This window comes from Conger conger, chromosome 19 (assembly GCF_963514075.1).
Source record: "Conger conger chromosome 19, fConCon1.1, whole genome shotgun sequence".
NCBI classification, from domain to species: domain Eukaryota; kingdom Metazoa; phylum Chordata; class Actinopteri; order Anguilliformes; family Congridae; genus Conger; species Conger conger.
In genome coordinates, this window is record NC_083778.1 from 22,817,965 (window position 1) to 22,832,964 (window position 15,000).

A 15,000-nucleotide genomic window follows, 5' to 3' on the forward strand; every position below is an offset into this window, starting at 1 on the left:
CAGCGTTACCCCGGTAACCTCACAACAGCAGGTTCTGCTTTCATGATAATATCCACTCATATTCAGCTGACCTGTCGGGTAATCCATGTGGGGTTACATAGACATTCATAACACCCTAATACCAGTCATGTTCCAAACCATTCAGATGTTCAAAGTAGAGGTGGCTAGCTGCAATGAAAAAACTATAGATTAAGTCATCACACTAAGTAACTCTTGGTCAGTCCAGGAACAGGTGAAATGTTTTTATTTAGATGTAAAATGAAATGGATAATGTTCATGTGGTGCTCATATATGACAATATGAATGAATATTTGACAGCTTCTGAGTTCCTGCAGATGTAAGGTTCACACGCCATGTTAATGATTCAGACGTGTTGATGCTCAGCATTCTCAATCCAGTGGCCATGATGTCATCTCCCCTGAATTTACAGGAACCAGGGAATCAGGGAATCAGGAACCAGAGAACCAGGAACCAGGGATCAGGACAGCAGGGATTTGTTGTCAGTGGTTTTTCCAGTAGGGAAATCCCATTTTTCCAGAATTCAAAAAAGCAGAACTAATTTGTTTTCCTGCAGATGCAGAACTGAAGAAGCGGAGGATATAAGTCATGGTGAATTAATGGCACAATTAATGCTCGAGTTAGCAGATGACTATGCCTGCCACATTTCTGATGTCGTAATCATGTTGCTCTTGGGGTGTAGGCTTCACTGCGTGCCATTTACTCCAGCTAAAGCCCAAAAGCTCCCGGAGAAACCGCAGGCAGGCGCCATGTTCAGCCTAAAAATATCGCCTCATTCAAACATTCGGGACTAATAATAATCAATAAGCGCTCGCGCCACAAACTTGCGATTTAAATCCTGATATTTACTGAAGGTGATTATGTGCACTTGAATCGGTCTGCATAATTATGCATCTTTAATTATCCGCTCCGTTATGAGGAGGCTTTGACCTTTCGCTCAACGTGCACGTGAAATCTCATCACCTTGACGACCTGGAGAGAGAGAGAGGATGGGATTGGGTCCCCGATCAAGCCTCGTTTTTCCACCTTTCTCGCTGAATAGTCTGCATGCTTACTGATGATTAAGCAGAGGCGAACTGAACGCTTTTAAGATGATAATGAACGCTAAGTGTGGCCTGCAGTGCTGCTCCCTCTGCGCGCGGACGGTAATTACTGTAACATCGTTGCTGAAGTGACAGATCGCTTCTATTCTGGGAAAGTTTGTTGTTGGGTCATTCACCCTTAAGACACAGTAACTTTTACCTTTTACTGTGTCTCTGTTACATGAAGGGTGAATTGAAAGCCGCAATGCTATGGTACTGTCGCATTGCCTCCACTGATGAACGATTATGATCTTCAACCGTCTGACATTTCTGTTGGTCACTTCCGGTTGTAAATGTATACAAATACCAATCTCCTGCGATATTGGTTATTTGTGTATTTTCACACAGAAGTCATTGGGTTTTATGTTTAATGGAAAGGCATGTTTGCGTTAAAAATGAATGGTGTATTGATTGTTCTGTGTAGGATCAGGGGTGTATCTTAACTGGTGCTCCAGAAACCTCCAGGGCGGCCCCAGAATAGGCGGCTGAGCAGGCTTTTGCCCGGGTGAGGATTAGCCGTCTTCGCTCATCCTCGGCCTGCTGCTGTGATGAAGATGAAGATGAATAGCGCGCGGCTTTGTGCTCGGCTGCAGCGGCGCTTGTGAAATGAATGCGTTATGAGTCTCTCGTGCACCCCACGTGCACACGCGGCGGGAGGACGGTCTTGGCTGACCTTGACTTTAGTGGTCATTAAGCTTATCATTTTGCATTTTAAGGTTATGTCGATTCATTTTCATCATCTAGGGTTCAGTATTTGGAGCTGTCTTTTTGTAGATGTTTCACAATATATATATTTATAAAATAGTATATAATTGCAAATTATAATTGAATTGCTCACCATATTTTACTTAGAAATGGTTAATATTCTGTTTAAATTGCTCGGTTTATTGAACAGGCCTATAATACTATTTATTAACAATCAACCATTTACTAATGAACATGAGAGGCTAAGGTTACCAGTTGGCACATATTAAATCAGGGTTTTAATCCGATGCTAACTTTGTGTTGCTCTTTAAACACATTTAAGCAGTAGCTGCAAGCGTTGCTGGATGTTTAATGGCAAAGTCAGAATACATTCTTGTTTGACGTCAATGTGGTTGTTTATACTTTAGACATGTTTGGTGGTTGTGTAGAAAAAACGGAATACATAAATGGCATTCAATATTTGCCTGAATATAATTCAATCATAATCTAATTTAGGTGCTTTAGAGGCCCATCTGAATTCAACCTACATAGGCCGTGATTAAATCTATCCTCCGGAGTAATCGTTTTTCAAACTGAACAGTTATAATCTATCAAGTCACTGTTGTTGTCGTTGTGGTTTAATTATGCTCCAAACCAGAGTAGCAGTTGAACAAAATGCTACAGATTCGTCCATTTTTTTTGTTTGTTCTCGAATCACGGCTCAGAACGAAAGAGAGGGAGAGAGGCATGAAACGCCAAGGCGGCGGCTTCTCGCTGTGTGTGTGTGAGCTCGCTGTGACGGCACCGTACCGAACCCAGCTGAAAGCATCTTGAAATCGAAAGCGACTGCGGGTCATCTTCAGAGAAGAGTTCCGGAGTTTCACCATTGAGCCATGAAATGAGAAGTAACAGCTGATGTAGGCTAGTGCCGCCGCGACAACAGCGGGCTTTAGACCTGAGCCGGGTGGGGGATGGGCCTCGGCTCGCTCCACGCTTAAAAGTCCTATTTTTAAGTCATCAAAATAACTTTACCCATTTCCGTACAGCTAACGCCGTTTTTTAAATATGCTATTTTAATCGTTAAATGACAGGGTTCTATTTGGGAATATATCGACCGAACAATTGTCCTTCATAGGATGCTTGAAAACGCTGGTTGAGCAAAAAAAAAAAAAGGAAAAAATATCTCCCGGGGGGGTTTGCATTAAATTAACATGGCCAATAGAGTGTGGCTGAAGGCTAGCGAACTCCATGAATAAATAAGTTCTTCTTTAAGAACAGCTCCGGACGATTATGTGTAACAGGGAGAATTGTATGCGCGTTGCAGGGCAACGCCGCTGTCCAAGGTACTTAATTTTGTTCACTTTGTACGCTTTCGCCGTGAGGAATGTTACTCTCTTGGACCAATATCTTTCGCCTCTTGTATAGCATAATCAGGCGTGTCAAGTGTATAAAATGATTATCACGTTCTAAAATACGTTGTACCATATTTTATCAAGTCCTGTTATTTATTTTTTTAAAATCTACCGCGACCGTTTTGTGGGGCTTTTTTCCGCCTGTTTTTCAGTTGCCATAAAATGCTCAGCAATGCTTTTGCCTTTCACATCAGCTCTCCGCTCACATCTCCGCCGTGCCCAGGCCTCTCCAGGGCGCCGATTGGCTGTTCGCGATCCCTGCTCTTGTGGGTCTGAAGGCATATGCAGTAGCGGAACTCCTGATTGGTCCACGCCACACCCCCCCCTCCCCGCACACCACACATCAAAAGATCTCCAATTACGTGTTGGCTCGAGCGCCTCCGTGGGGGTGGGGGGGTAGTGAAAGTGAGAAAAAAAATATTACCAATTATATATTAGCAATAGAAGCGCATCCAGCTTCTATTTATTTGCTTACGAATGTGCAGGACAATGTTCAACTGTACGTTCAGTTGAGTTCTGATGACGGTGTTGTGTGAGCTAAATTGGTTTAACTTGTGCGTAATTCTTAAATGTAAGCCTACCACTTGAAATTGCAATTATACTGCGTATTTTGTTCTGGAGATAATTCAGTCTTGATTTGGTAATTTCTAAAATAAATAGTGTGTAAATACTGCGGGCTTCATACAGGCCCCTCCATCAGCCGCTCCATGGGTGCGATTCTCAGTCTGTCCACCAGGGCAACAGGACTGAACCCAACTCTTAACCTCCTCACTCTCAATGATCCTTTCTGATTGTTTATAGAAGGAAATTAAACGTTTTCAGCACAAACATTGCTTCTCATAATATCTGCACTTGTACATTATACATAAAATAATAAAGCCATGTATTATTTTGCAATAAGAATAACATTTTTTAAACCCATTTAAAGGCATAATACACTTGTTTGGTAAATGTAAATTAACTAATTCCATGGCCTATAGAATTTTGCTGTGAAACATTTGAAATAACTGTGCATTGATATTTCGATTTGGGTATCCACAAGTGCTCTTGTGTTGATAAAGAACACGTTTATACTTGTGTACAGTTTCTGTTGTACTTTTTAACATTCATTAATTATTTTTCCACTCTATCTGGCACCAAAAATCATTCCAAAGTCACTTTTCCCCATTCTGATGGTTGATATGAACATTACCTGAAGCTCCAGGCTCGTAATGTAATGTAATGTAATGTAATGTATCTGCATGATTTTATGCATTGCACTGCTGCCACACAATTGGCTGATAAGATAATCACATGAATAATTAGGTGTACAGGTGTTCCTAATAAGGTTAGTGTAAATACACTGCATTTGCTTTCATTGACAGTTAAAAATAACACTGTCTGCAGTTATTAAAGGAGAATATAGCCTATATTTATATCTCCAGATATTTATGTTTGGCATTGTTGTTTAGGTTCTCTTTTGAAAAATGGAACAGTTTGATATGTGATATTAAAACTCTGTAATACTAAGTTAAGAATCTAAATACCCCCCCCATAATATTTACAATGCAAAATAGACTGCTGGGTTTTCAGTCCTAACCGTCCCCCCCACGGTTAACACCCTTGGAGTTTCTTAAATAGTTTCCCTTGCAATATTGTTGACTGCCTGTGTGCATCTGCGGAGTGCGCATGACTGAGCGTGTGTGTGCGTGTGACAGAGGGAGAGAGAGACGGAGGGAGAGTTCTGTGCTTCTTTCATTGCTCCATCCGGGAACTTTCGAATTAGCATTGACAGCCGAAGCGCAACTTTTCCTGAGGCAATGTGAAATCAAGCCGCCGACTCGGACAAAATATAGTCCTCTATTTTCAACTCAGAATTATCGAAATATGAATAGTGTGACCCATCGGATTGTATATATCGACGCCATGTTAATTTAGAAGTGGATCTGTCCAAGTGCTGAAATCTTTCCGCTATCTTCAGAGCACTTTGCTCTCCGGCGTAAAGTCAGTGATGAGTCCTGTTCCCAGTAAAGAAGCAAGAACTTGCTTTGCAGGCTGAGTAGTTCTTCTTTCGATTGTTATTGTCGCTTTTTAAAATATTCTTTATTTTTGGGAAACTTAGCCTCGATTACCTCGAAAGTAATCGGAAAGTGCTTTGGAAGTCGGGAAATGGAACTACAAGGCCTACAAGAGGCGTTGAAAGTTGAAATCCAGTGTCATCAGGTAAATGAAAGAAATGATTATTATACCCTTACTGGTCTTTTGAGCGAATGAGAGCGAGAGCGAAAAAAATCTGATGAGATCAAACGTGAACGGCGTATATTCGGAGGAAATAAGTCGGCGATGTTTAATGTTTTGCCTTGGTGTTTGGTGACGACATAATATCTTGTTTGAAGAGAAATTGTTAATGTACTTTTTGAAGTAGTTTGGGAATGTCTCCGTCCTTAAAGAGAAACCAGGATTTGGAGTAATAATGCGGTGATTCAGTGTAGCGATCTGAACGAGACTTGAATATTTATGAGGGACGAGAAACGGGCTCGTGCATGCTCGCCGCTTTGTTCCTTCCTTACATACTAACTTGGAACACTTTTGTAATTCTTATTTTATCCCTTTTCCGTTTAGAAACTAGTTGCACAGATGAAGCAAGACCCACAGGTAAATTGATATTTCTAAAGTAAGGTTGTCGTCTTTAAAACGAGGCAGTTGTATTGGGAGTAAGTGAAAAACTTTATCAGCATACATCTTTTCTCGCATTTCCCCCATAACTCAGCCACTGCTCCGCCGCTTTGTCCTTAGCCTGACTTTGCAGGAAAACGCCACGATTCCGCTTTTCATTTTAACAGTAGCCAATGTGTTGTTATACTTGGTGTCTTGTTTCTCTGTTATAGACCACTGATGGTGTGTTTGTTCAATTGTAGGATGGAGAGCTTAAGAAACAACTACACGAAAGGCAAACAAGAATAACCGCCCTTAGCGAAAAACAAGTAAGATTTTGTAAATATGTTAATCTGTGTTAAGTTACTATGATCTTCACGTCACGGCGTAGGCTGGTATTGTGTTTAACCGACATGCCCAGGGTAATATGCAATGTAGCGAAATCTTTCTAAAGTATTCGATTTGGGTTTGTATCGTACGAGTAAACGGCTTGTGTTAGTGGAGTCATTACCGTGAATTGTGATTTTGTTTAGTACACTCCGAAGTTGTGTAACGCGAAATGTTGAAAAATTTAGCGTCCATTTTGAGTAGGTCGACATGTTTCTGGAGAGTCCTAAAGGAAAGGTCTTTAAGTATCTGCGGATCACTTTTTCACCATTAAACGCTGCAGAAATGTATGCGCGCATAAACGGTGCTTAATCTACTGAAAATGTTGGATTCGCGTTTTAAATGCACTTATTCATTACTTTATAGTCTTGAGGTAGCCTATTATTTCTTCTTGGTCACATGACGACGTGGAAGCATTTGATTTGACTTCGCCCATATACTTTCACTTTTTATAATCCTGCATCAAACAGTGTCCAATATCAACTGGCGAGAACAATGTAAATTCAGTGTGTACGTGTACAATGCTTGGCGAGATTATTTTGCAGTCGAACTGCACAGATCGGTTGATTGTTCAGTCCTTTCGCTTGCTACAGGGGAGCTATTTTTCAGCACCACGAACAGATGCCATTGGAAGCTTAAAGTCACAATGCACTCACTCCAAGCCCTCAGTCCGCTGCAAAGTTCCAGAAGCAACGACTGGGAACAGAAATGGCACATTCTGGGAAAATATCGAAAACAAAACCACTCTGCTCTGTCCTTTGCCACCTTCTGTGCTGTTAAAATGAAAGCATCTGGCTTTCCTTAAGTTTAATCGATCGCGTTTCCTTCGGAATGCAGTTTTCAGCACTTGGAACAGCGCCGTGCTTTCTCTCTCGCCCCTTCGCCTCTTCGTGAACGAAACGTGTTTCAAATGCTAAATAAATCCACTTTTATGACAGGGGGGAGGTCGCCGTGTGCTTTGAGATTTTGTAGTTCAGCTCATTTTAACGACGGTGTTAGTGTTTAGACGGTATTTGCTGTAGTGTTTTCGTAAAGCACTCCAGTTTGATAGTGGAAGCTTCCATTTTGTGCGGAAGGGGTGTTGGTTTGCTCCTAACATGGAGAAAAGTCTGCGGAGTTTCATGGTGGGGGATGGGCCCCATTCATGCCGAACATTACCATTTTGATTGCTTTGATGCTGTTTTTGGAGGAGGGGGAGGGGGAGGGGAGGTATGGAGAGGGAGCGGGCGAGAGAACACTCGAGTCAGCATAGTGCAGGGGATGTTTAATCACGGGATAGAACGGATTCGGTTATTTTTATTAGCAAAAAGATGACCCCTCTCTCCTGCGCGTTTGCATTTGTATGTAGACCCAGTCCCTGTGTTCTACAACATTTATATGATTTCCTGTATATTTTGTAAATAAAAAGCCACTGATATTGGATTATAGCTGTCAACTTATCAAAAAGCAACAACAATTTCTTTATATCTATCCACCTATCTACATATATTTATTTTTTTGTTTCTATAGGTATTTTTACACATGTATAACATGGTGTGTGTCGTGGGAGACAGATGGAGAGAGGGTTGAATGTGTGTTAAGTGCACAACTTTAAATTTCTTTATTTGCATGTTTACGCACACTGGGGGTAAAAACGGGAAATGCTGCGTTGCAGCCTACTGGCTTATTTGCTATACTGAATTGTTCAGTTATAATGAGGTCTACAGGCGATACTAAGCCACGTGCTATATTCTGGCCTTCTGAATGCGCGAGCGGTTTAATTACCTGATGCTCCGTTCAGAATGGCTCAGTGACGTAATTTCTGATCCCAAACGTCAACCTGAAGGCTTCACAAAAACGAGCGAGGCCAATTTGATATTATACATTAAATTGCAGTTTGTTTAGGACTTGTTTTGGCATGCATTGTTTTACAAAGGGCCCAATGTGCTATGTATTTTACAAGTAGTTTCATTATATGAAAAGCAGTTGGGAAATAACGTGTTATTGTTTACAGTTTACGATAAGAAGTGGCAAAAGAAAAACGTAATCTCCACACAAATCCTGTTTGTTTACAAAATGTTTTTTTAATTAAATAAAATGGACAAAATTAGTAAAATGTGCTGTTAAGGTTAAGGAAACAGAAGCCATGTCAGGAAGCCATTTGCTACAAAATATTGGACAGAAATGAAAAAGGTCTGTGGAGAGTTTGTGTAGCAGAGCAGGCTGATGGCGTTGTGTTTGGGAGCTGATAGCGGTGTGTTTGGGAGCAGAGCAGGCTAATAGCGTTGTGTTTGGGAGCAGAGCAGGCTGATAGCGGTGTGTTTGGGAGCAGAGCAGGCTGATAGCGTTGTGTTTGGGAGCTGATAGCGTTGTGTTTGGGAGCAGAGCAGGCTGATAGCGGTGTGTTTGGGAGCAGAGCAGGCTGATAGCGTTGTGTTTGGGAGCTGATAGCGGTGTGTTTGGGAGCTGATAGCGGTGTGTTTGGGAGCAGAGCAGGCTGATAGCGTTGTGTTTGGGAGCTGATAGCGTTGTGTTTGGGAGCAGATAGCGGTGTGTCTGGGAGCTGATAGCGGTGTGTTTGGGAGCAGAGCAGGCTGATAGCGGTGTGTTTGGGAGCAGATAGCGTTGTGTTTGGGAGCTGATAGTGGTGTGTTTGGGAGCAGAGCAGGCTGATAGCGGTGTGTTTGGGAGCAGAGCAGGCTGATAGCGTTGTGTTTGGGAGCTGATAGCGGTGTGTTTGGGAGCTGATAGCGGTGTGTTTGGGAGCTGATAGCGGTGTGTTTGGGAGCAGAGCAGGCTGATAGCGTTGTGTTTGGGAGCTGATAGCGTTGTGTTTGGGAGCTGATAGCGTTGTGTTTGGGAGCAGAGCAGGCTAATAGCGTTGTGTTTGGGAGCAGAGCAGGCTGATAGCGTTGTGTTTGGGAGCTGATAGCGTTGTGTTTGGGAGCTGATAGCGGTGTGTTTGGGAGCTGATAGCGGTGTGTTTGGGAGCTGATAGCGGTGTGTTTGGGAGCAGAGCAGGCTGATAGCGTTGTGTTTGGGAGCTGATAGCGTTGTGTTTGGGAGCAGATAGCGGTGTGTTTGGGAGCTGATAGCGGTGTGTTTGGGAGCAGAGCAGGCTGATAGCGTTGTGTTTGGGAGCTGATAGCGTTGTGTTTGGGAGCAGAGCAGGCTGATACAAACCTGTGAGAAATAGGCCTCAGAAATGTCTGCACAACCAGAGCTAAACCATCACAAAGATCCCCTACTGGTGCCCCACTGCCAAGATGTCTAACTCTGTGTATGTCGGGATGGAGGGAACAGCGGGCCCTCCGGCCGGCCTGTCAGGAGAGATGTTCTGGAATGTTCCGTGCCCGTGAGCGTTTGGGGGGGCCTCTCCCTGCAGCCTTGCCGGGTCACCTGAGGAGAGCAGGACCGCAGGGGTCAGGCCGGGTCACCTGAGGAGAGCAGGACCGCAGGGGTCAGGCCGGGTCATCGGCTCAACCAGCCGCTGTAATTAAGCACAATTAATCCGGTGTGCTAAGCGCGGATAACGGTTTGTTTACACGCCGCGTCCACGCTCCCTGTGCGGCACAGACGAACCTCCGCTCTGTTCAAATATAACCTCCAGTATCCACTTCCTGCTCCATTTATGGGCTCCGTGTCTGCGGCTGGCTTTGTGACGGGTCCATTCATGCTCTGAGTGCGAGGAGGACGCTCCTGATTGGTGTAGAACGCAGAGCTGACCTTCAACCTGTGCTGTGATTGGGTGCACTGTGCTGAGTGGTATTGTTTTCTCTCTGGAGGCTCGAGGGATGTGTGCTTCTGGTGCTGAACGAGGGAGAGAACTGACTGACAACCTGGTTTTACACTCTGGTGTGTAATATGGTGGGTGGTGTGTAATATGGTGTGTAATATGGCTCTGTAGTGTGTAATATGGTGTGTAATATGGCTGTGTGATGTGTGATATGGTGTGTGGTGTGTGATGTGGTGTGTGGTGTGTGGTCTGTGTTATGGTGTGTGGTGTGTGATGTGGTGTGTGATATGGTGTGTGGTGTGTGATATGGTGTGTGGTGTGTGATATGGTGTGTGGTGTGTGATATGGTGTGTGGTGTGTGATATGGTGTGTGGTGTGTGATATGGTGTGTGGTGTGTGATATGGTGTGTGGTCTGTGATATGGTGTGTGGTGTGTGATATGGTGTGTGGTGTGTGATATGGTGTGTGGTGTGTGATATGGTGTGTGGTCTGTGATATGGTGTGTGGTGTGTGATATGGTGTGTGGTCTGTGATATGGTGTGTGGTGTGTGATATGGTGTGTGGTGTGTGATATGGTGTGTGGTGTGTGATATGGCTCCTGGTCTGCTGGGGCCTGGGTTTGAGTCCCGTAGCTGCTGGCATGGGCGGGCTTGCAGCGGCAGCTTGGGTTGAAGGGTTGAAGGGTTGAAGGGTTGAAGGGTTGAAGGGTTAACCTCCAGGGGAGTGGTGTAGCTGTCAAACAGCCACACTTACACATGTTAGACCATATAAGGCAGGGTTGTGGGCGGGGCCAGACAGTGGTCTGATTGACATGCTGTTTAATCTTCATGGGCAGGTCTGTCCAGGGCCTGTTCAGCTTCAGGAAGCTGCTGTTTGGACATTATTAATCTGACATCGTGAAAACCTGGCAAAACGGAACAATTCCGTTTATGGTGGAATGTCGCTCCGCTGTTTCTCTGTGGCCTTAAAGAGGAGAATGTCTCTGGGGCGACATGGCTCAGGCAGTAAGAACAGTCGTCTGGCAGTCAGAGGGTTGCCGGTTCGATCCCCCGCCCAGGCTGTGTCGAAGTGTCCCTGAGCAAGACACCTAACCCCCATTTGCTCCTTGACGAGCTGGTCGGGGCCTTGCATGGCAGCCAATCGCCATTTGTGTGTGAGTGCGTGTATGAATGGGTGAATGAGAAGCATCAATTGTACAGCGCTTTGGATAAAGGTGCTATATAAATGCCAACCATTTACCATTTACCATCTCTGAAGGTTTGCAGTCCACAGATGACAGACAGCGAGTGCTGCATTGTTAGTTCTGCTCTGTGATTGAGCATTTTAGAAACGTAGGGAGCAGCCCTGTTTTCCTTTTAAATGTTCCTTCAGGGAGGAAATAACACTCTTAATGTGAATCCCCTTTCCTTTTTTTCTTAGAGATTGTCTGGGGCTTTTTCAGCGTTATTGTACAGCAGTATAGAGAGACAGGGAGAGTGGGGAGACAGACCAGGTCGCACAGGCCGGTTCACACTGCCGATCGGAGTTAACTTGTGGTGTTAGTTTGTGGAGTTAGCTTGTGGCGTTAGCTTATTGCATTAGTTTGTGCAGTTAGCTTGTGGTGTTAGTTTGTGGAGTTAGCTTGTGGCGTTAGCTTATTGCATTAATTTGTGCAGTTAGCTTGTGGTGTTTGTTAGCTTGTAGAGTTAGCTTATGGTGTTAGCTTGTGGTATTAGTTTGCTTGTGAGGTTAGCTTGTGGTGTTGGCTTGTGAGGTTAGCTTGTGATGTGAGGTAGTTAGCTTGTGCGGTTAGCTTGTGGAGTTTGTGGGGTTAGTGTGTGGAGTTTGTGGGGTTAGTTAGCTAGTGCAGTTAGTTTGTGGAGTTTCTGGGGTTAGCGTTCCACACACACACACACACACACACACACACACACACACACTCCCTGATCAGGACTGTAATCCAGGCTTTCTCTTTCGACTCCGGCTGGGGTGATCATTCCAACATGGCCGCCATATTTCAGCTTTTTCCGGCTGGTGACAGCTGGGTCTCTCTCCTTCCCAAAACACCAGCTTTTACATTTTATCAGGAACGCCTAAAATATACTTTCACCCCGTCAAGCGTTTTCTTTCTGTTGATGAGGCTCTGCAAATATGTTTTGCTGAAAATGTGATTTCTGTCAGATGTGCATTTTCTATATCGGTGCACGAATGTGCAATTCTACAGCGGGATGTTGACCGAAGGGGAAACAGCGTTAAAATGAACAGGAAAAGAGCCTAAAGTGGTCTGAGTTTGTGCAATTTTCTGTAAATGGTCTGAGCAGCACTTTTGCGACATTTCTTCATGGAGCTGAATGTGTTCTACTTTGGCCATAATGACACGAGTCTTAACACTCACCACTTACAGAGCTCTCTGGATTCTCCTCTCACAATTAGGTTTCTCTGCAGAAACCTTCTGCTTTCTGCCCCTTTGTGCTGGATCCCGGCCTCCTTCAGAAACCACAGGGGCCCTGTTAAAGTATGTATTAAAGGAGAACAGCGAGTATCAGCCAATTCATTCAATTATTTAAAATGCATTCGTGTTTGGTGTTTACAGTACATTCTATAGATGTTTTCTCTCTCGCTTACTGAAGACTCAGACCTGCTTGGCCCCCTGCTTTATGTATGTGTGTGTGTGTGTGTGTGTGTGTGTGTGTGTGTGTGTGTGCGCGCTTGTACGTGTGTGCGTGCCCGTGTGTGTGCGTGCGTGCGTGCGTGTGTGTGTGTGTGTGTGTGTGTCTACATATATGCATGTCTGTGTATGTGTGTATATTTGTGTGCGCGTGTGTATGTGTGTATATTTGTGTGCGCGTGTGCGTGTGCGCGCGTGTGTCCAGGCATGACTTAGCAACAGTAACATGTTAAATTCACGTGTTGTCTCTAAGCTTGGGCTCTCTGGGTTGTGTTTCTCAGGGCAGTCCCTCTCTCAGGTAGATCTCCGGCCTAACTCTGGAAAAAGCCTGGCTCTGTAGTTAGAGACGAGGCCTGATATCAGGTGAGGAGCCCGGCCAGGCAGCTCCGGGCCCCAGGCCCTGCTTTGAGCTCCGGGGGGGGGGGGGGGTGGAGCGGGGCACGTAAAGGGCAGGGACGTGTCACCCGAGAGTGATGGAGCCCCCCCAGGACCGTAAATCTCCCGCTTTTGTTCCTGAGGCTGGAGGCCACGCTCCGTCCTTTTGTGTGCGCTGCTTTTAATCACGGCTGCCAGGCCTTTAAAGTTCCCTGTAATTAAGAGCGCTGTTTCAGAGCAGTGGCTCCAGCTTCCTCTGGGAGAGCCTCTCTTCAGCACTTCCAGCGCGCGCGCGCGTGAGCAGAGCCTCTCTTCAGCACTTCCAGCGCGCGCGCGTGAGTACATAAATCTCCCCGCCCGGCGAGAGGGATCTATTGTGTTTCTTTATTTTCTCCACAGTTAATCCCTCTTGTTTTAAATGTACGACTCAAGTGTTGCAGCGTAGTGTACTACTCAGGCGGCAGTCTTGGGGAATCCGTATGAAGCGAAGCGTCTTTTATCTGCATGTTTTCACAGAGCCAGGGACGGAGGATGGTGGTGAACGTGCTGTGTGTGTGCGTATGTGTGCGTGTGTGCGTGTGCGTGTGCGTGTGCGTGTGCGTGTGCGTGTGCGTGTTACGGCCCTGTGGTGAGGAGGGTGCTTGTGGCTCGTCAGGCTGGGCAGGAGATGGCCGCTCATTGCAGTTTCCAGGGAGCGTGGCGGACGGCTGACTCAGCACAGCTGTAGCTGTGGCCCCTGGCAGACCTGAGAGAGGAGGAGCAGCTACACTTCATTAGCACAGAGGGGGACGCTCCTCTCCTAAACTTTGTGGGGATCTCTCCGCACGGCGAAGCTCCTTTGGTGTCTTCAGAATGTTTCTTTCTGAAAGAGTGGTGTGTTTCGTGTGTGTAAATGAAAACGGCGGGACATAATATTGTCATCATACGCATATCATCATATAAAGGATCGAAAAGAGATGCAGGAAGGCGTGAGTGAGTTCAGCTGGGGGGCCCAGCCGGCCCCAGGGCCCCTTTCTGATCAGTTTTAACCTGGGAAGGAGAGCTGCCAGGGCTGGTGCTGTCGAGAGATGGAGGTCCGTCTCTTTCAGTGATGTGACACTGGAGTGGTATCAGAGAGAGACCCAAACAGCACACAGTGCCTTCTCTCCTCTCAGCGGCTTTCACATGAATCCCACCTGAGTTCACCAGGACACGGAGGAAGCCGACTGGAAGAATGCCGTAGATTCTCTATGGCGTCCAGATGGTAAACACCCACATTTCTCCTTCTGTATGTTAGGAGGGTCTGGTTGGTGACAGGACTGTCCAGTGGAAGGTTAGAGTTCATGACCGTTCATACACAGCCAGTCGCTGTTGGTGAGTCTGTGTATGAATAGGTGTCTGAGAAGCATCAATTGTACAGCGCTTTGGATAAAGGCGCTATATAAATGCCAACCATTTACCATTCACCAGAAGAGCCCTGATGAAGTATGTTTACAGATAGGAAACCCGTCTGTGTGTAGATTGTACATACGGGGGTGTAATCTCAGATCTGTGTTTATTCCCTGTCAGCAGTGACAGGGCTCTCTGTGTTCTGAAGTCGCTCAGCATTCCCATGTTTAACTGTGTGGGCTTGTCGTTTTGCACTTGGGTTTGCTTCTGATGTCTTTGTTTCCTGGGTCTTCAGTATTTAGGACTCCACTGTGTGTCTGTGATGTCTCGCCTTTGCAAAGGAGTTGAACTTGATATTCATTCCGTGTAGTGCACATTTCTAAAAGGATTAGATTAGATTTGCCCCCTAGATTTGGTCCTACAGTAAGGGCCGTCTCTGTCGAGGGTAAGGATGATTGTCAATGATCAGTTGGCAGGCTGATTGTGCTTACTGTAGCACTGTGAGCTTGGCTGCAGTTTCATTGGAGACATTTACATTTTAATGAAGTGTGATTGGTTAGTCCCCACCTGTGGATCGTGGCGGTTCTTCTGGTTGTTAGCGCAGAACGCATTCTGTTTGCTGCTGTTAAACTGACGTTGTTTTTCTGCTCTCAGATTTCTAAGTGGAGGTAAACGGGA

General features: G+C 45.4%; 1 protein-coding gene across 1 annotated transcript in view; it reads left to right on the forward strand.

Annotated features, from left to right (window-relative positions):
• Positions 1–5,266: 5,266 nt before the first annotated feature.
• Positions 5,267–15,000, forward strand: part of phf21b (PHD finger protein 21B) — a 46,061-nt gene continuing 36,327 nt past the window's right edge. Inside the window, exons 1-3 of the mRNA XM_061229819.1 lie at positions 5,267–5,398; positions 5,798–5,830; positions 6,094–6,159. Of these exons, the coding sequence (XP_061085803.1) occupies positions 5,345–5,398; positions 5,798–5,830; positions 6,094–6,159 (153 nt within the window). The 5' untranslated portion in view covers positions 5,267–5,344. The remainder of the gene's footprint in view (positions 5,399–5,797; positions 5,831–6,093; positions 6,160–15,000) is intronic.